Source organism: Trachinotus anak, unplaced genomic scaffold (assembly GCF_046630095.1).
Source record: "Trachinotus anak isolate AG129_WGS33_773 ecotype Australia unplaced genomic scaffold, CSIRO_AGI_Tana_v1 ptg000004l, whole genome shotgun sequence".
Classification (NCBI taxonomy): Eukaryota; Metazoa; Chordata; class Actinopteri; order Carangiformes; family Carangidae; genus Trachinotus; species Trachinotus anak.
The window spans coordinates 8,854,889-8,881,089 of NW_027273855.1; the positions used below are offsets into that span (position 1 = coordinate 8,854,889).

Consider the following 26,201-nt stretch of genomic DNA (forward strand, 5'->3'; position numbering starts at 1 on the left):
ACTTCACGGACATGTTGGTCATGGTTGTTCTTACGGCGCTCTGCCGCAGCCTTCAACCGATCCCGGGCTCCCTCGAAAGCCATTTTCAAGCGGGTTTGATGTTCCTCGACCCACTCATGGACATTGCCACTCACAGGATCCTGTACCCGGCCTAGAAGGAAATCAACAGGGAGTCTCGGTTCCTGGCCAAACATCAACAGAAAGGGAGACTCGCCGGTTGCCTGATGTGGGGTAGTGTTGTAGGCATACAGGACCTGGGGAAGGCAGGAACTCCAATCACGCTTTCGAGACACAGGCAGTGTGCGCAAAAGGTCGTGAAGGGTTCTATTGAATCGCTCGCATTGCCTATTCCCTGAGAGATGGTATGGTGTGGTGCGAGACTTCTCAATACCATACAACACACACAACTGCTGAATGAGGGAGCCCTCAAAACACCGTCCTTGGTCTGAGTGTATGCGAGCAGGAACACCAAATTTAGAGAACCACTTGGCAACCAACACCTGAGCTACAGTGGCCGCCCGCTGATCATGGGTAGGAACGGCCCACGTGTACTTGCTGAAGACAGTCATTACAAGAACGTTTTCCAGACCATTACGACTGGGCTCCAGGACCGTAAAAGCCATTGCAAGGATCTCATTAGGCCGAGAAGCCAACAAGTGCCCCATGAAGCTGCGGGCAGCTGGTCGACTCACCTTGGCCACCTGGCACCTTTCGCAGGCCTGGCACCACTGTGCCACATCAGCAGACATGCCCGGCCAATAACACCGCTGCCGCAAGAGCTCCAAGGTCCTCTCGACCCCCTGATGACCGTGCCCCTGGTGAACCTCAGTGAGCACATCTGTTTTTAACGCCGTAGGCAACAACAACTGGAGGACAAGCTCGCCCCCATCTGGTCGGAAAACCTGGCGATACAAGAGACCATCCCTCTCAACCAACCAGTCCCACTGCTGTAGTAACACCAAGGCTGACCGAGACAGTTGTTTCCGCTCATCTTTACTGGGACGCTGTTTACATGCCCAGAAAACCAAGGCTTCCTGGATGACAAGATCGGTGTGCTGGAGCGTGGCGATGTCAGATGGGGGGTGATGGGGCAAGGCTGCCACAGTGGCTTGAGTTGCATTTACCTTGTCGACCTGCAAGGCCTGCTGCAAGGGCTGAGGGAGCACTGTGCCATGGACCATGGCTTGCATGTCCTGTGTCCCTGGAGGATGCTGGCGAGAAAGGGCATCAGCGTTCTTATTATTTCGGCCAGAACGGTACTTAAGTTCGAAATCAAAGGACGCAAGCTGGGCTGCCCAGCGCTGTTCGGTGGCCCCAAGCTTGGCAGATGACAGGTGACTCAATGGGTTGTTGTCGGTATAAACAACGCATTTGTGGCCCAACAGGTACTCTCGAAACTTCTCAGTCATTGCCCACTTGAGCGCCAAAAACTCCAACTTTGCTGTAATTCCGCATGTTGCACTCAGTGGGCCTCAGACCACGGCTGGCATAGGCTATGCCACCCACCCATCCTGTTCCTGCAACAGCACGGCTCCAAGACCACCATAGCAGGCGTCCACCTCCGGAATGAATGGAAGGGTGAAGTCAGCGTACGCCAGAACAGGGGCAGAAACGAGGCGACCTTTCAATGCTTCAAAGCTATGACAACACTCCTCTGTCCAACGACCAGTGACCGTTTGATCTACCCGCTTGGACTTGAGACCGGTCAGCTCTGCCACCAGCTTGTGAAGGGGTGCAGCCAGCTTTGCAAACCCCTCCACAAAGCAGCGATAGTAGCTGGCGAAACCAAGGAATGAACGCAGCTCTGAAAGGGTGGTAGGAGAAGGCCAGCTGGCAACGGCCTCGATCTTGCTGGGGTCTGTGGAGACACCCTGATCGGAAATGACATGTCCCAAGTAGCGCACTTCCTGCTGGAAGAAGGCACACTTTGAGTTTCACCTTCAGCCCTTCGTGCTGCAAACGTCCCAGCACCACACCCAACCTCTCCAAATGTTGCTCAATGGTAGAGGAGAAGACCACAATGTCGTCCAAGTAGAGCAGCAGGGATTGGCACTGCTGGTCACCAAAAATCTGCTGCATCAACCGCTGGAAGGTGCTGGGGGCGTTGCATAGCCCGAAGGGCATCCAGTTCCACTCAAAAAGGCCGAAGGGGGTACAAAAGGCGGTTTTGGGATGATCCAAATCTGCCACGGGGACCTGATTGTACCCACTAGCCAGGTCCATGGTGGAAAACCAACGTGCTCCGGTCAGGGCATCTAAAGACTCATCAATGCGGGGCAAAGGAAAGGCATCCTTCCTGGTTTTACCATTCAGGAGCCTGTAGTCAACACACATACGAAGGCTGCCGTCCTTCTTTTTGACCAGCACAATTGGAGAGGCGTAGGGACTGCTGCTCTCCCGAATTACTTGCGCACCAAGCAACTGATTAATGTGGTCTTTGACAAGCTCATACTCGGATGGAGGAATTCGGCGATACTGCTGTTGAAGAGGAACGTCATCCAGGAGTGGGATCTCATGGGAAATCAGGTCAGTGCAACCTAGGTCCCCGTCATGGGCGGAAAAGATGGAGCTAAACTGACTCAGGAGAGCTCTCACCTTACCCTGTGCTTCCACAGGCAAATGACCCAACTCCAAGGCTGCTATCTGATCCTGCACTGGCGAAGAAACAGACTGAGAGAACATGGTAGCCACCACAGGTGGCTCCTCAGTAACACCAGCAGGCAAACTCACTACACGTACCTCCTCAAAGGTCCCGACCATGGCATGGGGATAGAGCAACACATCTGAAGAACCTACATTCACGATGGGAATGTAGACGGTGCCCCGTACCACTGACACCAGAGCAGGAGAGGCAAGAAGCCCGGCAGGCAGGCCAGACTCTGGAGGCTCAAACAGTGCCGTGGTGCCAGCATACTGCTCTGAGCACAAGGCCGCGACCATCTTCATCGCACCACCTGGGATAAGACAACCCTTTTTACCACGAACCTTGACCTTCCCAGCTCGCTGGTCAACTGAAACACTGGCTTCATGGCATTTCTGGAAGGCCTGTGTGACAACCTTGGGGGCCTCAGATACCACTGGCAGGTCAAACAAGGCTAAGCCATGCTGCCCAAAGAGTTCTCCATAGCACCTGCGGATAATATTCATCCCTAGAACACCAGGAACCTGTGAAGACACACCGCCAGGGGGGTCCTTGACCACCAGAATCCCACAGGCTGACAACAGTTTACCACAGAGCTTCACATCCAACTCTAAATAGCCAATATAAGGTATGGCAAGACCATTAGCCGCTCTGAGCTGCAGCCAGTTACAAGATTTGAGCCGCTCTTGGCCCCAGGTCTCAAACTGCTGGGGGAAAAGAGACTCGGTGATGGTTGACACCATAGACCCGGTATCGACCAGGCAAGAGACCGCAACTCCCCCTATGCTCACACTTAAATGAGGACAAGATGACATGAGCTTGGACACTTCCACGTCACCTGTGCCTAAACCCGAGCCAGGAATTGCCCCCTCCGAACTGTGGCTCTGCAGTTCGGCGGGTGCTAGTTTCCCGGCCGCTGGGCGGAGTGGGACGGCCTACTTGGCTGAGAGGCCGGCAAGGAAGGCTGAGTACGGGCGGGAACACGGACTCGATCACACTCTCTGGCGATGTGACCTGATTGCTGACATCTCCTACAGATGATGGGACCAAGAGAAGCTGTTCGGCTAGGTTGCTGAGGAGCCCTGTAGACGGGAAATGCTCTGAGTCAGTTGATTCAACTGCTCCTGTTGCAACTTCAGCATTTCCCTTATCTCACACAGCTCGGAGGATTGCGGGGGACCAACACTCACCTGACAACTGCCTTGGACCACACACTGAGCACCAAAGACAGAAGGGACAGAATGACTACGACCCCTAGCACCTCCAGGTAAGCCCTCTCGTTCCCACCTTATCGCTTCACTCCTAGCCTCCAGTAAGGTAGTAGTAGGCTGCCTGCGCACAAACTGCTTCAACTCATGACAAAGTGACCCATCCAGCACGTGCTCCACAAACTGGTCACGTAACAAAACCTCGGAGTTGGGTATGCCGCTGGGTGCACGCTGCTTCACAGATGCCATGAGGCCCATCAACGCAAGTGAAAACTCTAGCAGAGTCTCTCCCTCGTGCTGCCGTCGGGAGAAAAAGGCCTCCTGTAAGGCTACATACAACTCTGCGCACCCATATAACTCCTGTAACACTTCAATGATCTTGGCTGGGTCTGAACGTTCCTCACTGGGGCGGTACTTTATTTCCTGACGTGCCTCCCCCTCTAAATGGTCAAATAAGAAGAATGCCTGATCGGATGCAGACAAATGGCGTGCTCTCATACAGGCTTGCACCTCCTCTAGCCACTCGGCTAACCCCATACCTGACTTTCCCCTAAATGTGGGACATTTTCTGTCTCGTGGCACAAAAATCAGTCTCTCCATTGAAGGAGCACTGGTAGTGGGAGGTGCAACGGGTGGGAGCAAGACTGTGGGCGCTGTACTAGGGCCAGGCCCGGCCGCAACCTGTTCCTGTCTCAGCCTCTCATTATCTGCTCTCAATTGAGCGACTAACTCCCTCAGTTCCTGCAATTCTGACTCCATTGCGAAATCTGAACCAACTAAGACTCTCCCTACCGTGAAGGTGAAACCAGGGAAAGGGGAAATGGGCTCGTTACAGGTCCACCAAACCAGCTGCTGCTTTGCCTCAGAAGAAAGAAAAGAAACACAAGTCAGACACCAAATAATAAAACAACCACAGTTTGTTTTGTTTTGTTTTTTTTCAGAAAAGGGGAAAAACAAACCAAAACAGAATGCATGTCTCTGCTCTCAAATTGTAAATCCTGCCGACAACGCCAGATTGTGGCGGCGCGAGGAGGTGGATTAGTTAGTTTAAATGTTAGAGTAGTGTTAATTAAATAATGGTGGCCAGACAACGCCACACTGAGAATTTCACCCAGGGACTTTAGTGAACTAACTCTCGAGGAGGCACTCAGGTCCGCTAACAAAGCAAGGCAGAGACGGCAGTTCAAAAGTACAAAATATTATTTTATTAATCACAATCAATTTGTTTAAAACTCTGGTTTAAATTCACTGGGGAAGTTAAAAAGGGGGACCAATCAGGGCTGAGGCCTACCAGTGATGGATGGGTCAACAAAAAGGGGATACCAGGAACACCACACGTGCAACAAAATAAGAATAAAGTGAAAAACTCAAACCAGTGGAGACACAGCATAAAAGAGGGGCACCACCACCGGACACCAATCCACCACCGTAGGCTCAGCACCTGAAGGGGGGGGGGGGGGGACCAGAGAGAGACAGTTTAGGAACAGAGGAAAACAATTAATTAACTAATAACAAAAAGAAAAGAAATGAATAAAGAACTTAAATAAACATACAGAATCTATAATAAGACACAATAGCAAACCAATTTGCTTACTCAAACTATACAAGATCACAAATTACAACCCACAATACCCCAAAAGAAATAACCACAAATAAGCTTAGAATCTATCAACTAATCAAATCTAGGAGTTACAAAAGAAAAGAAAAACTAATAAAGAACATACAACAACCAACAATTAAACAAACACACAAGATGACAGAAAACAAAATTAAAGTAAATTCCAACACTGTGTACACACACACACACACACACACACACACACTTTAAGAAGTGGCTGGATGAACAAAAAGCGACAGCGTTGCCGAGCCACAGGTACGCCCAGGCAGCAATGGGCAGCACAAGAGACACCCAGCCAACCAAACAGTCAAAGCCAGGCAAGGTGAGCAGGGGCCGAGTCGGCCGTGGCGACAGTGGGCGCTCAGGCAAACAGCGAAGTAGTAATAGGCAAGCAGTCAGTCTGCAGCGAGCGGTGTCTGACCGCCAGGAAGCTCCAGCGAGACAAAGCAGCAGTGGTTCAGTGGTAGATTAGCCGACGCTGAGCCGCTACATGGACATCCTTACCCGGTCAGGCAGTCCCAGCCCACACGGCACGGAGCGGAGGGTCGGCGCTATACACGAGCGACCTGTAAACACACACAGGTTGCTACAGGTGCGACGCCACAGGGGAAGACACGTGAAACAGAAAGTTCACCTACCGGCAGCGAGCAGTGAGCGACGTACAGAGCGGTAAGAAGCCGTAAGCAATGGTGAGCAGCATGCAGCCAGCAGCAACACCCAAGCAAGCCTCTAACACAATATAACTAAAATTAGCACTGGATGGGACAACGTGGAGAGAAATGCAGCTGCAGCCAACGGCTCACCTGCTACCAGAGAGGCGGAAGTGACGGACGCCAGGAAATGACGGAGCCTAGCCTCCGGCAAGAACACTACAGACAGGTGTTCTATGCCTGCCTTTTATGCGGCATTCACCCACCGCAATTGGCTGGGGCCGTCTCCTGAGTGACGTCACTGGGCCAATGACTGCGTCCTGCTACACAGGCTAAAATGTTGTTACCAGCAAGTACAATTCAGACCTTAATAAAGGAAATACAAGAGGCGCACACCACTGGTTTGACTCATCTTTTGTCTAGGATGCATGAAGAGTTAACAAAGCTGAAGGTGCCTGAAAGTGACATTAACCCTTCTAAAACCACGGGGCTCACCGGTGACACTGCGGCGCATGTGTATTTCAAAGTCAAAGTCAAGTCAAAGTAGCTTTATTGTCAATTTCTTCACATGTTAAGACATACAAAGGACCGTTTAAAGCTCAAATTACCGTAACTTTTAAGATTTTTGCAATCCCAGAAATGTTCAATCTGCACTTTTCAAGAATTTATAAAAAGAAAGTTGAAGAAAATTAAATTCCGTTTTTGTCCTTTTCTTCTTATAACACGCAGTTTTAGGTATTTAATTACATAAGAATGGTAAATACTTGACAGATTTTGAAAGTTCTACTTCTCCTGGAAAAAGGGTGTAAATTATTTACACATAGGGCATTTTTTGACACAATTATTGACAAAAATAGACAAAAAAGACCAGGCGTTTTAATAAATATATCTATTATTATGTCATTGTCTGTCATCTTGTATCAGGATTCATTTGAAGTTGCGAACCCGCTGGGCTCAGGCAGAAAAAAACACAAAATATTGGCAATGTACATGACACTTGCGGAGATTGCGCCACACATCAGGTCTTCCATTGATCCAATGCAACTTAGGTTGTGCAGAGAGGAGGATTTCCGTTTTTTCGGACTAGAAAAAGTGTTCTCCACTTTAGTCAATGACTTAAAACAAATGGAGGAAAATGGAATTGAATATGGTGATGGGGAGACGATAAAAGGCTCTGTGATTGCCATTACTGGAGATAATCTGGGGTCACACAGTATTGGTGGGTTTACTGAAAACTTCAGTAAAAGCACACATTTTTGCCAGTACTGTGTCATTGACAGAGAATCTTTTCTGACAGATCCCACCAAATCTGGTGCTAAAAGAACCATAGAGAGTAGGGTTGTCACAAGAACTGATACTTCTGGTACCAATTCGATACCAACACGCAAAAAATACATTGATACCTGCTTTTTTCTGGTACCGTCAGAACCGAATATTCAACTTTTCCCTCGGCGAGCCGTGTCGATTCTTGGCGGAACTGACGGGGGCAGTATACGCGTGTGAGCAGCACAGAGCTGTCAGCTGTGCTGAAGAAGAAAACCTGAGATAACAATAACAATGGCTTCAGCAAGTGGGAGTGGAAGCACAACACGTTGGCTCGTTGATAAAACAGGTACGAAGAGTCGCAAGTGGAAATTCGAGGCGGGTGAATACGGAGCAATTCTAGACACAAACAAGCCGACATGCAAACAGTGCCTGGTATTAGAGGTTTTAGTTATGTGAGATCAGGCACCACACCACTGTTGTTTTGTTATTTATTTGCATATTTATAAGAAGAAGAATATTGTTTGTTTTATATACTTGAAGGCTCCATGCCACTGCTATTCTTTTTTGAATGTAAATTGTTGAATATTGTTGTTATTTATTACCATAAAGCACAGTATTGCTTGTTTTTATAGTGGTATTAAATACTTGACAGTTTTAAGCAGTTTTCAATAAGTTAGTGAATTTAAAAGTACATGGGTTCTGTTTTTTTTTTTGTTTTTTGTTTTTTAATCGTGGTATCGAATTAGTATCGAGAATCGTCGAAAATCACAGGTATTGGTATCGACTACTGAAATTCTGGTATCGTGACAACCCTAATAGAGAGTTACAAAAACAGTGTGGCACAGATAGCCTCAAACACGGAAATGACCAATGGAATAAAGTTTGACTCAGTTTTCAATCAGTTGAAATATTATCATGTTTGCCAGCCAGGACTCCCTCCATGTCTGGGTCATGACCTCTTTGTAGGGGTTGTTTCAGTTGATCTTGCTATGTACATTAAACACTTAGTGAAAGTGGGCAAGCACTTTACCTATGGTCAACTGAATCAGACTATATCACAGTTCACATACCTAGGCAGTGATGCAAATAACAAGCCATGCGAGGTAAAATCTGATGGGGAAAAGCTGGGAGGGCATGCTGCTCAGAACTGGTGCGTCTTACGTCTCTTTCCTATTCTGGTTGGAGACAGAATCAAAAATCCACTTGATGACGATGTGTAGCAGTTGTGTTTAAAGCTCAGAGAAATTGTGTATTTGATATGTGCACCCAAGATCCATACCAACCAAGTAGCGTATCTTAAGATTCTCATTGAGGAATACATCCAGCTAAGAACTGTCACATTCCCAGAAAAGACACTAAAAGCCAAACACCACTATCTTGTCCATTACCCAGAACTCATTGTTCGGTTTGGTCCTCTCATTAGGTTGTGGACATTGCACTTGAAAAGCAAGGACTCCTATTTTGTGCAAGGAAACTTCACAATTTTAAAAACCTCTGCAGTACCTTAGCAGAACGACACCAGTTGCTACAAGCATATTTACATGCTGGTAGCTTATTTCCACCTATTCTGCAAATGGGCCAACCAAGTAAATTTGATGACCAGCTGTACCAGATTGGCATTCAGAGAGCTGTCAGTCTCAAGGGTTTCTGCCCAGAACACACTATTGAAACACCCTCTGTCACTTTCGAAGGCACTCTGTACAAAAGAGCCATGACTGTTGTAGTGGACCAAAATGACACAGGGTATCTATTTGGGAAAATACTGCTGATTCTGATAAATGAGTCAAACGTGCATTTTGTTGTCCAGCAGTATCAGTCTAACCCTAACCAACAAACCCCACAGTACCACCAATAGAGCTGTCAGGACAGTAACCAATTTGAAACAGAAGCTCCACTCATTAAATTGACAAAAGCAAATAAACCTTCTGTACACCAGAAGATGCTTGATTAACCCTGACCTTATAAACTGTGTGCTGAAACAGGGTTGAAATGGACAACGCTGGTGCCCCTAGCCTTAATGTCAATGAGGTCTACACCTGTCCAAAAACACAAACTAACACCTCATTACAGGCAAACCCATGACTGTGGCGAGCAGCTCAGCCCTATGCATGAGAAACATGGATCATTGGAACGGAGTTTTTTTTCCTCAACACTTACAAAGCAACTCAGAAGCACAGTACACAGTAGTAAGTGTTTGACTGTAGACAAGCTTGCAGATTATTACCCTCTTTCTGTATATAATCAATTTGGTCTTAATCTTGTTGCTCTGCATCATTCTGTGTTTCAGAAGAATGAATGATGGACTCCATTGGGAAGGCAATACAAACCGTGCTACCACAGCTAGATGAAGCGAAACTTGAAACTTTGGTCAATGAGTTGGTGACCAAAGTAGGTGTTGAAGGACCAAATGATCTAGAGTTCATTCAAGAAGATGACATCAAACATCTGCTCTCACCCATTCAGTGCAGAAAGATTCTTCATTCCTTGAAAGGAGGTGAGGTTACAGTTAGCCTACTTTAATTAACATATGTGTTGAGCTGCAACAATTAATCAATAACTAAATTAATCAGCAATCATTTGATCATCATTTTGTAAAGAAAAACAAGTTAAAATTCTCTGATTTCAGCTTATTAGATGGGAGGTTTTTCATCACAGATTTATGACTTCATAATGACAGAGCGTATTAAATTGTTTTCCTGCAATTTTGTTTGTTTCTTGTGAATTTAAGTCTTTTCCAGATAATGACTGACAGATATATCAATAATCAAACTGCTTGCAGACCTACAGTATATCTTAATATGGGGTTATATAGAAAATATGGAAGGCACTATTTTGTGGTATCAAACTGGTCACAACCTTTTGTGTGCTTTCTCTCATATGTGTGCAATACAGGTCCTGCCAATCCCCAGCTGAGCCCGTCATCGCCTGAGCCTCTGCTAGCTGCTTCTCCTAGCACATACCCCGCATCACCCACCAGTCCCATCTCTGCATGGGTGGACAGTTTTGAGGGGCCATGGAACAAAGTGGGGCCGAGTCTTAGAAGAGCAGTAGATGCTGGTAAGAGGCCATCTCCGGACGATCGCCAACACTTGATGAGAATCACCATTGATGCGATGAGAGAGCATTCCTCGAACCCTACTCACAAAGAGTGTGTGGCAGTAGCAAAAGCTATAACTCAAAAATATCCAAATAGCTTTTTAGACAAAACTGAAGAGGGGGAGCTCATTGGATGCGGATATTTCAGTGTTGTAAATCAGCTCAAGACCAGAGTAGAATATGTGAACCAAGGCAACACTCTTTCCCGTCTGAGGAAGCCCAAACGCACCCAGAGAGATGATGAGAATGGTGATGATGAACAGCCAGCAGTAGCTACATGTGTAAGAGACAGTTATGGGTGTGTTCGTTGGCAGCCAGAGGACTATCCAGATGGGGAAACATCAGCTTCATTAGAGGAAAAGAAGCTTGAGATGTTGGATATATTCAGCCGAGAGGGACTCAAGGGTGCTGAGAGAGGAAGGGTTGAAGACCTAATGGCAATCACTTATGCCAAACAGCGGGAATATATCAACGCAAACCCTTCAACAAGCATTCTGGATGTGGGTAAAGAGTGGCCATTTCTCTTTACACAGAAGTTTTTATTGTCACACAGACTGAACGAAGACTTGGATAAAATTTCTTCAGTAGTCAGATTACAAGGTGGAAGAAGGAAGTAAGAGCTGTTCTGAAGGAAGCCCTAAAGGATGGCCGAGAAGGAACTGATGGCCTAGCTGCGATGCTTGTGATGCTGGCACACTTCAAAGAGCAAGAGGATTCACTTTTTCTCCTTGCTGATGTAAGCTCCTCCTCTGTTTTCAACAATTAATTGTCACATTTATTGCTACCAGAATCATTTTCCCTGATTAGAGTGAAACATTTTACACCCCCCAAATTGTATTGCAGGTTGGCGAGCCTCCAATGGCATCTTGTACTTGGGTTCAAGTAAATGCAGGTTTGCGTCTCGCAATCCTGTCTTTGTAGGAGTTTGTAGTTTATGTTTGTTAATAGTTAAACGCTAACGAATCCTTTGAATATAGAGGGCACAAGCAAAGAAAGTCTAGTCTGGAAACACTAGTGAATGCAGCTTGTGACGCGTGATTCACTGCCTCTGCACAGAGATGGAAGTTAACGAAAAAAAAACAAGCTCCAAGAACGATCTCCAATTTAGAAACAACTTTTCTCCACTAGATGGCGCACTAAGACCATAAAATGACTTTGCATCACTGCTCTCATTAAAAAGCCTGAACCATCAAGTAGCCTACTAGCCAGAAAATTCTACTCATTTGAAACAGTGTTTATTGAGTTGTATTTTATGTTATATTTGATACATCTGGAAGTTTTTGTAGAATCACTGTTTTGGGCTGGATTTAATGAGAAAAGATATTTCTCTCAAACGTTAACCGAGAAAGTGTATTTCTTTTTCGAGTCTCATGGGTGGCGGGTGGCTAATTTCCATCCCTGCTCTACACCGTCAGGATTTCCAGCTTGCACCTTGTACCACATAATTAACATTGTATTTGACATTGTGTGAGTAGAAATAGAAACTCCACTACGACCCCCTGTGGTCAACACACAGTAAAAAAAATAAATTAATTAATTAAATTAAATTAAATTAAATTAAATTAAAAATATATATATATATATATATATATATATATATATATATATATATATATGTATATATAGGAAGTTATGTGGAGTACAGAAACTCTAGTTCATGTATTTTACTTCATACCCTGCACGTGTTTATTGATTCACTGAAGTTTATTCATGTTAAGTGTGGCGACCCCTATGGTCGGTGATGGTATTGTACACCTCTGATCGTTAGTGCTTCCTGGTGACACCTGGGCCCAGTGTTCACCAGCCTATAAAAGGCACTTCCTGTTACTCATGTCTCTCTCTCTCCCCTTCTCTCTGTAGGCATCTCCGATGGTGTTGGGAGCTGCTCTAGGTCTTCTGTTACTCATTTGTTTGTTTTATGCACCTTACAACACCTACAACCATATCCACTCACACAACATACACTTCACACTGACTTACTGATTGTCACACTCCATGAGTTAGATTTTTTGGTTAGGAATTATGATTTTATTGCTTTTGATTCTTTAATAAATAATCCTGGTTTGACATTAACATGGTGTGTCTCCCTCTTTGTCATGGCTGTGAGAGCCAGGCTGTGACAAAGTGGGGGCTCGTCTATAATTAAGTAAAGTTACGTTGTGTTTGATCGTTGGAAAGTTTTGTTACCTGTTTGGTTTGGCACATGGCGCGCTGATCAGGTGATTGGGCCCTGGTGCGCATTGGGTGCCATTAGTAATTTGGTTTAGTTTGGTTGGCACATGGATCCTGGGAGATGCATCATGTGTTAAGATTTGTGGAAGCGTCTTTGTTGCTCTTTGTGGAAATTGGTTGGTTGGTCCGAAGAGAAGGTAAGTGTTGTCGCTCCGGTGCACTAGTTTGGAGTTTCCCCTGTTAGATTGTGTGGCGTTTCCCCTTTGGGATGCGTCAGTTTGTTGTTTTTTTTTGTAGTGTTGCGACAGCGTGGTTAGTGTCAATTGTCTTCAGGCAATTGTCTCGGGGGCACATCCGTGTGATCTTGTGCTGTTGCCTGCTTGCAGGTTGCTGCGCAAACACACTGGTTTTGAGTGCGTAAATACCCACCGCAAGTTGCATGAAGTCTAGGCTTGAGTTTAGTTAGATCCGTGTTAGACAGTTAGTGGGGAAAAAACTCCAGGGGTTCAGTCTGACCTCAGGTGTGCATTGAGAGAGGGCTAATACTTTGCGTTCTGTTGGGTCCAGCTAACAAGCGGTTATGGCTTCTGTGTCTGAGTTTTTCGATGCACCTTCAGAGGTGTTTGTTTGTGGCTGTACAAAGGATCAGTTACTACAAATAGCCGAGCATTATGGGATTGATGTTGTAGATAAGAAGCGTAAAGGTGACATTAAAGACATTGTTTTGTCCACTTTAGTGGAGAGGGGTATTTTGCGGAAAGAGTTTTTTTCGGATACGGCAACTCCAGGGGTGCCAGTGTCCGTGCCAGTGTTTGTGCCAGGGTTAGAGCTGATGTTTGAGCAGCGTAAGCAGTTGCTGGGTATACAGTTTGAGCAGGGAAAAAATATGACTTAAGGTTGAAATGGAACGGCAAGTTCAAGTGGAAAAAATTCGGCAAGAGACTGAAAAGATGAAGTTGGAGTTTGAGCGGTATAAATTGAGCTTGGTTAAGACGGAAAGCTTTCAGCTGAGGGGGTCGGTGGCTTCTCGAGCTGAGCAGAGTTTCTTTGATGTGGGTGCTAATCTGCGTTTAGTGCCTAAATTTAATGAACAGGATCCCGCTGCGTTCTTTCTTTTGTTTGAGCGCATCGCGGATGCATAGCAGTGGCCGGACGCAGACAGAACTTTAATGCTTCAGTGTGTCCTGACTGGTCGGGCTCAGGAGGCATACTCAGCATTAAGTGCTACTGATTGTTTGGATTATTTTAAGGTTAAGACTGCAGTTTTGAAAACATACGAGTTGGTTCCTGAGGCATATCGCCAAAAATTAAGGAACTGGGAGAAAGGCGATAAGCAGACTAATGTGGAATTTGCTTGTGATTTACTGTCCCACTTCAATTGCTGGTGTTCTGCTGCAAATGTGAAGGATTTTGAGAGCCTCTGTGAATTAGTGGTGTTGGAGCAATTTAAGAATTCGATTCCTCAACGTATTGCAATATATGTAAGTGAGCAGAAAGCAACCACTGTGCTTAAAGTGGCGGAGCTGGCCAATGATTTTGTCCTAATCCACAAAGGGAGTTTTGGAGATGCGTTCTCTGGGAATGTTGGGACGTGTAGGGGGAATAGCTATGGTAATCCCCGATACAGTGTGCAGTTTTCATCCTCTGGGCCCTCACATGCTTTTAAGTCCTCCCATAATAAAGATGGTGGGAGCAGGAGGTGTAATTATTGTCAAGGCACTGGTCATTGGAAGGATCAATGTCCTATTTTGCAGTCTAGAAATAAGCGTAAATCTTTCTCACCTGCTCCTGCTCTGGCTTGTTCCAGTATTTCAGGGCTTGAGTCGGTATGTGATGCTTCAAGTATTGATGGTTTTGAGCCATTTATTGCAGATGCTGTTGTCTCTTTGGTTGGCAGTGAGGTGCGTGTGCCAATAAAACTTTTGCGTGACACAGGCGCCAGGCACTTGTTCATTGTGGGGTCAGTCTTGCCTTTTTTACCTGCGACAGAGACCGGAGATTGTATTCTAATGCGGGGGATGGGTATGGAGCTGATACCCGTACCGTGGCATAACATGGTGCTTGAGTGTGATCTGGAATGCGGTGTCGTTGCTGTTGGAGTGCGCCCCGCTCTTCCAATTGATGGGGTGGTTATGATTCTGGGGAATGATCTGGCTGGTGGTGCTGTGTGGGCAGATGGGCCGCCTCCTCCTGTGGTTTTGTTGAAGCCGCTGGCGTCTGGGGAGCCGGATGAAAGTGGTCAGTCGCACCCGGAGGTATTTCCAGCTTGCGCCATGACGTGTGCGCAGAGCCGTAGTGTGGTTGCACCAGTCTCACCTACTCCAGGGGTTAGTGAGGTGAAGGGGGATTCTGATTACTTACTGACGGTTATGTGTCAAACTACAAGGTACCCTGCTGCATATCCGCTGCGCTCGGTCTCAGCAAGGTCAGTTGTCAGAGCACTGACACAGTTCATCTCTATTTTTGGCATTCCGCGTGTGGTTCAGAGTGATCAGGGCACCAATTTTACGTCTCACATGTTCTCTCTCAGGTTCTGAGGCAGCTGAAGGTGAACCATAGCCGTGCGTCAGCCTGTCACGCTCAGAGCCAGGGAGCCCTAGAACACTTTCACCAGACTTTAAAGTCGCTCTTGCGTGCGTATTGCACGGAGATGCGTGGTGACTGGGAAGAGGGACTGCCATGGCTGATGTCAGCCAGGGAGGTCGTGCAAGAGAGCACTGGGTTTAGCCCTAATGAACTTGTGTTTGGCCATACAGTGCATGGTTCTCTGGCTGTTCTTCGAGATGGTTTGGTGGAGGCTGATCCTCCAAAGAATCTGATCAATTATGTCAATGGTTTCCGACATCGCTTGTACACAGCTGTGGAGACGGCGCGAGAAAATCTGGAGTATGCTCAAAGATGAAAAGGTTATATGATTGACGGGCTGAATGTTGCCAGTTTAGCCCTGGGGATCAGGTTTTGGTTCTTACTCCAGTAGTTGGTTCTCCGATTAAAGCAAAATTCACGGGTCCATATATGGTGGAGCGGCAAGTGTCAGAGCAAAATTATTTTATTGCCACTCCAAAGTGGAGAAAATCTTCACGCCTTGTCACGTGAATTTGTTAAAGCCATACTATTCGCGTACGAGTGATGCTAAAATAACACATTCTAAGATGCAGTGTGTGAATGTCAGTCCTGTACTCACAGTTAATTCTGCTCCTCCAGGTCCATTGGCTTCTGTTGAAGACATGGATGTCGGCGCGCCCGACAGAGTTCTTGAGTCGCAAATAACTGCACTGAGACGCTGCTTAATTTGGGCCGTCTCTTAGCGCATTTGCCGGAATCTCAGGCTATGGAATTGGCTGAATTAATTAGGGGTTATCCAGTTTTGTTCAGTGACACGCCGACACACACACACCTAATAGAACATGACATAGATATTGGAGATAGTATGCCAATCAGACGGTTTTATAGGTGCGCACCATACAAGCATAAAATCATGGAGGATGAAGTGAACTACATATTAAAGAATAATATTGCAGTTCCATTGACCTCCAGTTGGGCATCACCTTACTTGTTGGTGGATAAATCTCCTCGGTTCTGTACAGATTACCGTAAAGTTAACACGGTTACTAAACCAGATTCACACATCATACCACGCATGGAAGACTGCATTGACCAGGTTGGTGCAGCTAAATTTGTGAGCAAATTTGACCTGTTGAAAGGTTACTGGCAAGTGCCGTTGTCAGGCCGTGCACAGGAAGTTTCTGCGTTCATAACACCCACCAGTTTGTATGAATACACAGTGATGAGCTTTGGATTGCATAATGCGCCCGCAACGTTTCAGCGCTTAATGAACAGGGTGGTGTTGGGGTTGGAAGGTCGTGCGGTTTACCTGGATGATGTAGTGGTTTTCAGTGACACGTGGGATGCGCATTTTCTGCGAGTTCATGCCCTGTTTGACCGCTTGGCTGAGGCACGTCTCACTGTCAATCCGGCAAAGTGTGAGTTTGCCAGGGTGACGGTGACGTATCTTGGCCGGGTGGTCAGTCAGGGGCAGGTGCGTCCTGTGGATGCTAAAATCAGGGCTGTGGTACAGTACCCAGCTCCTACTACAAAGAAAGAGCTTATGCGATTCTTGGGAATGGTAGGCTACTACCGCAGTTTTTGTAAAAACTTTTCTACGGTAGTTGCACCCCTGACAAGCCTTTTGAAAGGCAAAGTAAAGTTTGTGTGGTCCCCTCATTGCCAAAGTGCATTTGAGAATGTTTTTGTAAAGTATTTGTAGAAACCTTTTTCTGTAAATACTTCTCTTACTCTTGTGATCCAAAACATTTATCTGAAGCAAAATTCAGAAGCTTTTATGTAAATAGTTTTCTAATAAACAATAAATATATAAACTTCTGATCAACCCATATCATATCTGTTTTTACAGTCATTTATGTGGGACAAATCATTTATATAATGAATTGCTATGAAATATAATTTTTGTAATGTCTCTCTTTACTAAGGAGAGACAATCCTGACTGCAAAAAAATGGATGCTGTTGATCGAGGGGAGCGTCGTAATTCCACCTGCTGCTCACCTGGTTGACTTCACCACTGCTTTGGCCACTCTCTTCGCCTGTTACTATGTATTCAACCTAGAGTATCAGGTGGAAGCCAGCGCAACACTGGAGTTTGTTCAGAGGTATTAATCATCATAGATTGTTGATTGTAAAACCATCACTGGTTTTGAGTGTTTTGTCAGAAACATGGATCCTCCACTCTGCAGTAAACAGAAAAGTAATTTCCTTGTTTTTCTTGGTAAACAGTTATGATTTGCTAACTGATTACTCGTTAACATGTACATATTGTCCCACCCTTAACTCCTATACTCATTTTCATAGGTTTTTAGTCAGGATTAATCCTGACTCCACCAAGTGCAGTGCCAAGGAGCAGATGAGCCAGAGGACTGGGAGAGTGGTGTAGCGGAAGACTTCATACATGAACCCCCATGTAATCTCCTTCATCAGGGACTTCACTGAGTTCGACTGGCAAACTGACTAGATGCAGGTGAGGTTCTGATAATAGTTTTTGCATTGAAAGTTCAAGATGGTTTATTTAAAGATGCTAAATCAAATATTTTATTAAATAATGTGTGTTAAGCTACTGTTATGTTTGTGACTGGTGATTGAGACTATGGTCCACCGGGCTCTTGAGTCGACTTCAGCAGGAAAAATCAAACATGCTGTAATTCATGGTCAATAAAAGAACATGTTAAAAACACAGTTAATTCAACATCTCTTTAAGCATTTTAACTGGGGATCCACTGATACCACTTTTTTCCAAAACGAGTACTGTATGAGTACTTGCATTTCCGTACTCACCGATACTGAGTACTTACGTACTTGTTTTGAATTTTTTTTTTTTTTTTTTTTCTACACACTGGACACAGACGGACACACACACACACTGGACACGGAGACGGACACACACACTGGACACGGAGACGGACACACACACTGGACACGGAGACGGACACACACTGGACACGGAGACGGACACACACACTGGACACGGAGACGGACACACACACTGGACACGGAGACGGACACACACACTGGACACGGAGACGGACACACACACTGGACACGGACGGACACACACACACACTGGGGACGGACGGACACACACACTGGACACGGACACACACACACACACTGGACACGGACACACACACACACACTGGACACTGACACACACACACACACTGGACACTGACGGACACACACACACACACACACACACACTCTTTACCTCAGATCGAGAAGAGTCGCGATGCAGTACAGTGGATTTTTTTTCCCCGTCACTGCAGCCAGCGTCGCCTTCATGCCTTTAATGCCATCATACTGGTATAGGTATCGGTGCATCCCTAATTTTAACACATGGCTAAACTCAATGGGCTTTATGCACAGCTCCACTACTTCCTGAATTAAGCCAGCTCCTTTATTTCCTGTCTTACATTATTGGACAAACTGATTAATCCAGGTGTGTCTCACCTCACAACAATGGTCAGACACACCTGGATTAATCAGTTGGTTTAATAATGTAAGACAGGAAATAAAGGAGCTGTCTTAATTCAGGAAGTAGTGGAGCTGTGCATAAAGCCAATTGCATCTTGAATCAAAATGTAGGCTACCTACCTAACTGAATGCAGCACTGTCATCTTGGGATATTTGACACACTTTCTATAAGGAATAAGTCCCTTGACACGACATCACCATGGTAGACCCTCATCACATACATGGTGCATTACAAACAGTGTTTCCCCTACAGTGTATTTGGGGGGCGGCCCCCTTTAACCCCCCCAAGACAAAAAAGCTAGGGCAAACACTGACAAAGTAATTGAAGTAATGTAATTTTTAATGTGTTTTCTTCTTTAATTTCAGGGTCCAACTGGGACCTGGGTCTCCAAGTTCAGGGCAGTCAAGAGGCCATAGACCTTTATTTCAAGTGGTAGGGGAATGAGAGGATTTCTCTTTACGAAGTTTCTTATGTGTCCAGATGCATTGTTCATGCAAATGTTAAGTATTTTATGATACTGATTTTGTTGTGTTTTTAAAAAATGTATAATTGTGAAGCTTGCCTGTTAATAGTTTGAGCTTTTGGGCCGGCTGACATAACTGGCTTTTTTATTTTTTATTGTTTCTATAATGGCAATATTTTAAAAATTGTTAGTTGTTTTAAGACAACAGTTAGCCTATTCAATGTCTCCTCTACTACTATTTTTTTTGTGGCGGGTCTGAGTAGTTGTAGTAGTGGTTTGGTACATCGTTGTACTTGTTCTGAAAAGTTTGGTAAACCTGTGCTTTATCATCTTCTTGCTCACCAAATGTCTTGAATAAATAATTGTGTTAACAAATTTCTTCTTTTCTGTAGTTAATTGAAATATTTTAGAATATGGGTCATTCTGTTGATGATGGGTAATAGTATATCACGGTGATACAGTATTTAAATTGTACAATGAGAAACTGAATTTACAGTGACCAACTGTTACCTACTGTTAATAGTACTGTATTACCATATATAATACCACAAAAAATAACGATGCTTAACTGTTTTAATTTGTACAGTAAACCAGCAACTGAAATCACAGTATTTAATTGGTATTTACTTTACAGTTAAACACTCAATACTGTAAAAACAACTGAAATCAGTGTTTAATTGTTTTTTATTTTACAGTAAATAAACAAATACTGTGAATGGAAGTACAGTATGTCTACTGTAAAACATATTTACAGTAACTAGCTGGCCAATTGTTGCCAGTAAGTTACTGTAAATTTTAAGGTAATTTTGTTACAGTGTAGCCAAAATGCTGATCAAGGAAACGGGTTGGTTCAGATTTTTCAGTATTTCCTTGTAATGCAAGTACTTATTTGAAGAAATGACATGACTATCTGTAATCAACAGATGATTTGGGTCCATTTGTCTGAACTGTGTTGGCAGTGTGGTCAACATGACACATGAGTAGTGGGTAAGACATGTAATAGTTTTCCTTTTCTGTCAGATTGGGTGCACACTTTGCAACAGCTTGTTCCACTGGAGTGGTGTTAAAGAACTGCCTGTGGACTTTTATTGCCCTGTTTGTAAGCAGCATTTAATGGAAAAAAAAAAAGCCTCCTGTCAAACAAGCCTCTTCTATTTTGTGTTTATTCAGTGATCAATTTCTAGCTTGGATTGAAATTTCCCAAAATAGGTAAGGCTATTTGACACCAATGTGTAAATGCCTCGATAAGTAGGTAGACGGTTGCAATAATAATGAATATGTTTTGAATGGCAGATGTAAGCAGCCTTTGGGACAGGTTTGTTAAAGTTCTTTGCCATGATGTGTGTTAATGAGCATGTCATTTTGCTATTATGAGTCTTGCTTTGGCAACATTTCCCTGGATGTGTTATGACTGTCACCACTTAACATGGGCATATCATCTAAACTACAAACAGGTAGCTGGTGCTGTGCATGACATTACACTTCACCTAATTCTAATTCGAAGTTAATAGAAGAAAGAATAAGTTGTATTTTATTTTATTTAATTTCATGTCACTTTTAAGTTAAAAGGTTATCAAGCTGATACATGGTTAAAAATTGTTATTATAATGAAAAGGGGACTAACTTTGCAGTTCTTTTAATCTTAACTCTAAGTGATTATCCCCTGTTTTTTATTTCTATTCTACATTTACATTTGGTATGGTATTCAAACCACTTTGATAAATATATATACTATACAAGTGTTATGGAAAAGGTGTTCAAGGTTCACATTTGATTCTGGGGGGTCTCAACTGGCTTTTTAAAGCTGTGAGAGCTGAGACAAGTTAAGGAGAAGAGGAAGGACGACGCAGAAAGGGAAGTATGAACATCCGGGTTTAGTTTTGATTAATGGGACAGGGGAGAAGGGATGGGGAAGAATGTCTTCACCAGATTTTGTCTATTTTGAGTTTTGTGCTATTTGTGTATTAACTTTATTTTGTGCTATTTCTGTACAGAGGATTTCACTCACTTTTGGCTGCTTGCTCCTTGACACTGACCCGATAATCCTACTGCTGGACTCTTATCCATGGCTAGCGTAACAAGTGGAGGTGCGGCGGGTGGACAGGCTGTGAGGATTATTTCACTAAACACTGGTGGGCTAAACACTGCGATCAAGTGTACAAAAGTTATGACACACATTAAAAATCTAAATGCTGACATTTGTTTCTTCAGGAGACGCATTTATGCAACTCAGACCATAGAAAATTAAATAGACCTTGGATTGACCAAATTTTCCACTCTCAATTTAATGTTAAAACAAGGGGCACGGCCATTCTAATCAGGAAAAGTGTTAATTTCACCTCAGATAAAGTAATAACTGACTCAAACATGTTACGTTATTGTTACTGGCACATTATACGCAAAACAGGTAATCCTAATATCCGCCTATGCTCCCAATTGGGATGACCATAATTTTGTGAGCTCATTATTTACTGCAATTCCAAATTTAGATTCTCACCTTCTGATAATGGGAGGAGACATGAACTGTGTGATCGATCCAACACTGGACAGGTCCAGCCCGCAATCAACTACATCTACGAAAATGTCCCAGGCTTTTTCTACGTTTATGAATCAATATGGATTTGTTGATCCTTGGCGATTTTTACACCCTTCGGTAAGACGGTATTCTTTTTTCTCCCATGCACATCGCTCATTTTCGCAGATAGACTACTTCTTGATAGAGAAAAAACTTATTCCAGAGATTGTCTCCGCCCAATACTTACCCATAACAGTGTTGGATCATGCCATAGTAATCTTGGACCTCCACTTTAGTATGAAGCCAAAGGGATTCAGACATTGGAGGCTAAATCCTCTCTTGCTGGCAGATGCCAACTTTTGTAAGCATGTTTCTGAATCGATTACATTCTTTTGTGAAATTAATAAAAATAATGAAACCTCCCCGTCCATATTATGGGACACTCTTAAAGCTTACATAAGGGGTAGAATTATTTCGTTCACATCTCATGCAAATAAGTTGCGCAGAACTCGACAGAAAGAGCTGGAGGAAGCCATCGCAGATCTAGATAATAAATTATCGTCTGCAAATACACCGGAGTTATATAAAGAAAGAATAAGACTCCAAACAGAACTTGATCTCCTTCTCACTTCTGAAGCTGAACAGCTTCTCCTTCACTCTCGGGGGTTGGCGTACGAACATGGAGACAAAGCTGGACGTCTCTTGGCTCATCAGCTGAAGGCAAGAACAGCATCGAATCAAATTACTCAGATAACGGGGGGCGCAACATGCTCTGCTGAATTTCAGGTTAAAAGTTCTTTTTAGGCACCTTAAACCAAAAGAAAACTACGACACATTGTTCTGAGTTAATTCCTTTTCAGTTTGTTATTTTTATTGAGACGCCGTACCGCAAATGGCCTACAATTTGCAAAAATTCGAGTTCATCAGAGGAACCAACGCAACCAGGCCCAAAGCCTCGAGCACAAGTGACTCACCACCCAGGTGTAACACACCTGAGCCTGAGCCGGAAGACCAAATGGACGTTGCGGACCTGAAAGCAGAAATCCTCACGGTGTTGAAAACGGACATAGCTATACTGCTCAGGTCAGAACTCAAGTCCGCTCTGGCCGAAGATTTTGAAAACATTAAGTACGAGCTACAGGCAGTAAAAATGGAGCTAGCAAACAATACCGCAGCTATCCACTCCGACGTGGAGATGATGAAAACAACAGTGGCACACATGGAGCAGGGGCTCTCGTCATGCTCAGACTTCTCTACAAACAAAAGTGGGGAAACTCGAGACGGAAGTCGGCAACTTGTGGGAGAAATGTCTCGATATGGAAGGAAGAATGAGACGCTCCAACATCTGAATACTAAATGTTCCAGAGACCCGAGGCTCAAGCACACAGACAGCTGTCTCCAAATTATTAAGAGAAGTGCTAAAAATAGACAAAGAAGTCCTGATCGACTGGTCTCACAGGGGTCTACAGCCGAGAAGCCAAGAGGGTAAACCCCGTGTCATCGTGGCAAAAGTCCACTACTACCAAGACTGTGCTGACATCCTCCGCCGCACCAGGGAGTTCGGGCCGCTCCGGTTCAACGGGAGCGACATCTCCATTTTCCCGGACTACCCCCCGAGCGTCGTGCAGGCCAGATCCGCCTTCAGCGAGGTGAGACGACTGCTTCGTGGACGAGACGGTGTTAAATATGGCCTTCTCTACCCAGCACGACTCTGGATCACACATAACTGAACTGACAAGCACTTTCGAAAACGCGGGAGAAGCAATGGCCTACGTGAAAACCAGAATCCTACCGGACTCTTCAAAAGACTGACCATGACGTGAAATGAGTGAGAATAGCTAAATTCTGCATGAATAAGGTTGGTGCTGTCCCTTCTGTCACGTAAACACATCACCTTGACTGATACACTCAACAGGGCCAAATGGCTCCTGTCTGTTCCAGATGAAGAAGTAGAGCACCTAAGATATCAAAATTGTGCTGTTTTTTCACTCTTTTATTTTTGCTTACAACAGATATAATAATTGGACTGGTCAGAATACTGTTGTGTGTCAGTATCATTTTCCTTTCTGTCTATAGCCTTCTCAGCAGACAACAGAAGAAGTAATCTTTGTTCTGTTTTGTTTTTTGTTTAAAAAAAAAAAGTAAAAGGAAAAATAACCTTTTAATTTGAAACATTTTCGAAGGTGCCTCATACAAAGCTATGTTCTACAACAGAGTTTGTTCTTTTAGAACTAGTGTATCCTCACACAAGCACTTAAATGTGTAGATACTATGGCAAGGGGTTTGGGAATCACCTTGTTCTTTCAGGTGATGGTTGGGGATTTGTTGTACCTGGGTTTACGATCAGTTTTTTTTTTCTTTTTCTCTTGGGTTATTGCTCATTCTTACTTATCTTTTAAAGGTCCTTTCAACATTTTTGAAAGTATAAATACAGGCAGACTTAATGCGCCGCTAGTCTTTCTCTGATTTGAATATGGCTACGACTTTTTTAAACAAATCAGCTAATTGTGATGTAACCTGAAGCTGAAATGTAAAATCCTTGAACCACCCTACTAAAAGAAAGAAAGTACTGAATCATTTGGGAAAATTAAAGGTGGGAATTGCCTTTCTCCAGGAGACGCATCTCCGAACCTTTGACCATTTACGACTCAGGGGAGGATGGATTGGGCAATCATATCATTTTAATTTTCATTCCAAATCTAGCGGTGCGGCCATCTTTGTTAATAAGAACATCCCATTTGTTATGTCAAAGGTTGAAACAGACTCCTCATGGGGTTATATAATTGTAGTGGGCAGACTGTATAACACACCAGTTGTCCTAGCTAATGTATACGCACCACATTGGGATGATAATTCTTTTTTTTATAAATTTCTTTGCACATATCCCTAACATGGATACACATTATCTTATCCTTGGAGGGGATATGAACTGCACATTATCACCTACTCTGAGATTAATTCATGTTTTCATAGATTTTACTCGAAGCTGTATGATAGTGAATCTCTTGGCGACCATGGTTTGTTTGATTCATTTTTCAAGAAAATAAATGTCCCCACAATTAATAACCAAACTGCATCCCCGCTAGACAAACCATTTTCGGTACAGGAACTTATGAATGCAATTAAGCTCATGCAAGCTGGAAAATCCCCAGGACCCGATGGGTTCCCAAGCGAATTCTTAAAAAAATTTGCAGACCAGCTATGTCCCATCCTTCTCAGAATCAGAATCAGAATCAGAATCAGTTTTATTGCCAAGTATGTTTTCACATACAAGGAATTTTTTCTGGTGATTGGTGCAATTGATCAGCAACAGTGGGGCTCTCTAGCCTTGTTGATGAGGCTAATAGCAGATGGGAAGAAGCTATTTTTGTGGCGAGAGGTTTTGGTCCTGAAGGACCGCAGCCTCCTGCCAGAGGGGAGTGACTCAAAGAGTTTGTGTCCAGCGTGGGAGGAGTCAGCTACAATCTTCCCTGCACGCCTCAGAGTCCTTGAGGCGTACAGGTCCTGGAGGGACGGAAGATTGCAGCCAGTCACCTTCTCAGCAGAGTGGATGATACGCTGCAGTCTGTTATTGTCCCTCTCCGTGGCAGCAGCGTACCAGATGGTGATGGAGGAGGTGAGGATGGACTCAATGATGGAGGTGTAGAAGTTCACCATCATAGTCCTTGGCAGGTTGAACTTCTTCAATTGCCTCAGGAAATACATCCTCTGCTGAGCTTTTTTGATGAGGGAGCTGATGTTTAGCTCCCATTTGAGATCCTGTGTGATGGTGGTTCCCAAGAAGCGAAAATGCTCCACGGTAGCCACGGGGGAGTCACACAGGGTGATGGGGGTGGGTGGGGCTGGGCTCTTCCTGAAGTCCACTATCATTTCCACTGTCTTCAGAGCGTTTAGCTCTAGGTTGTTCTGCCTGCACCAGGTCACCAGACGCTCAGTCTCCCACCTGTAGGCAGACTCATCGCCATCAGAGATGAGTCCAATGAGAGTGGTGTCGTCTGCAAACTTCAGGAGCTTGACAGACTGATGGCTGGAGGTGCAGGTGTTGGTGTACAGGGAGAAGAGCAGAGGAGAAAGAACGCAGCCTTGCGGGGATCCAGTGCTGATGGTCTGGGAGTCAGACACGTGCTTTCCTAGCTTCACGTGCTGCCTCCTGTCAGACAGGAAGTCGGTGATCCACCTGCAGGTGGAGTCAGGCACGCTCAGCTGGGAGAGCTTGTCCTGCAGCAGAGCCGGGATGATGGTGTTGAAGGCAGAGCTGAAGTCCACAAACAGGATCCTGGCATAGGTCCCTGAGGAGTCCAGGTGCTGGAGGATGAAGTGGAGAGCCATGTTGACGGCGTCGTCTACAGACCTGTTGGCTCTGTAGGCGAACTGCAGGGGGTCCAGGAGTGGGTCAGTGATGGATTTGAGATGGGACAGGACAAGACGCTCAAATGATTTCATGACCACAGAGGTCAGGGCAATGGGTCTATAGTCATTTAGTCCTGTGGGCCTTGGTTTTTTGGGGACAGGGATGATGGTGGAGGAT

General features: G+C 44.7%; 1 protein-coding gene and 2 long non-coding RNA genes across 3 annotated transcripts in view; all 3 read left to right on the forward strand.

The window, feature by feature from the left end:
• LOC139620284 (uncharacterized) overlaps positions 1 to 26,201 on the forward strand; it is a 266,597-nt gene that overhangs the window by 238,789 nt on the left and 1,607 nt on the right. The window lies entirely within an intron of this gene.
• On the forward strand, positions 4,249 to 11,423 carry LOC139620264 (uncharacterized). The gene is made up of 2 exons (XM_071475613.1): positions 4,249 to 9,877; positions 10,276 to 11,423. Exons 1-2 carry the CDS (start codon positions 9,679 to 9,681, stop codon positions 11,094 to 11,096), a joined length of 1,020 nt encoding a protein of 339 aa, XP_071331714.1. The 5' UTR covers positions 4,249 to 9,678; the 3' UTR covers positions 11,097 to 11,423.
• LOC139620265 (uncharacterized) lies at positions 14,380 to 24,561 on the forward strand. Its single transcript, XR_011690783.1, has 3 exons — positions 14,380 to 17,319; positions 17,519 to 17,684; positions 19,061 to 24,561. It is a non-coding gene; the product is annotated as an uncharacterized lncRNA (long non-coding RNA).

Coding starts and splice junctions, on each gene's coding strand:
- LOC139620264 (XM_071475613.1), top strand. CDS start 9,679: ATGATGGACTCCATTGGGAAGGCAATACAAACCGTGCTACCACAGCTA. Junction 9,878..10,275: donor TCTTCATTCCTTGAAAGGAG/GTGAGGTTACAG, acceptor TGTGCAATACAG/GTCCTGCCAATCCCCAGCTG.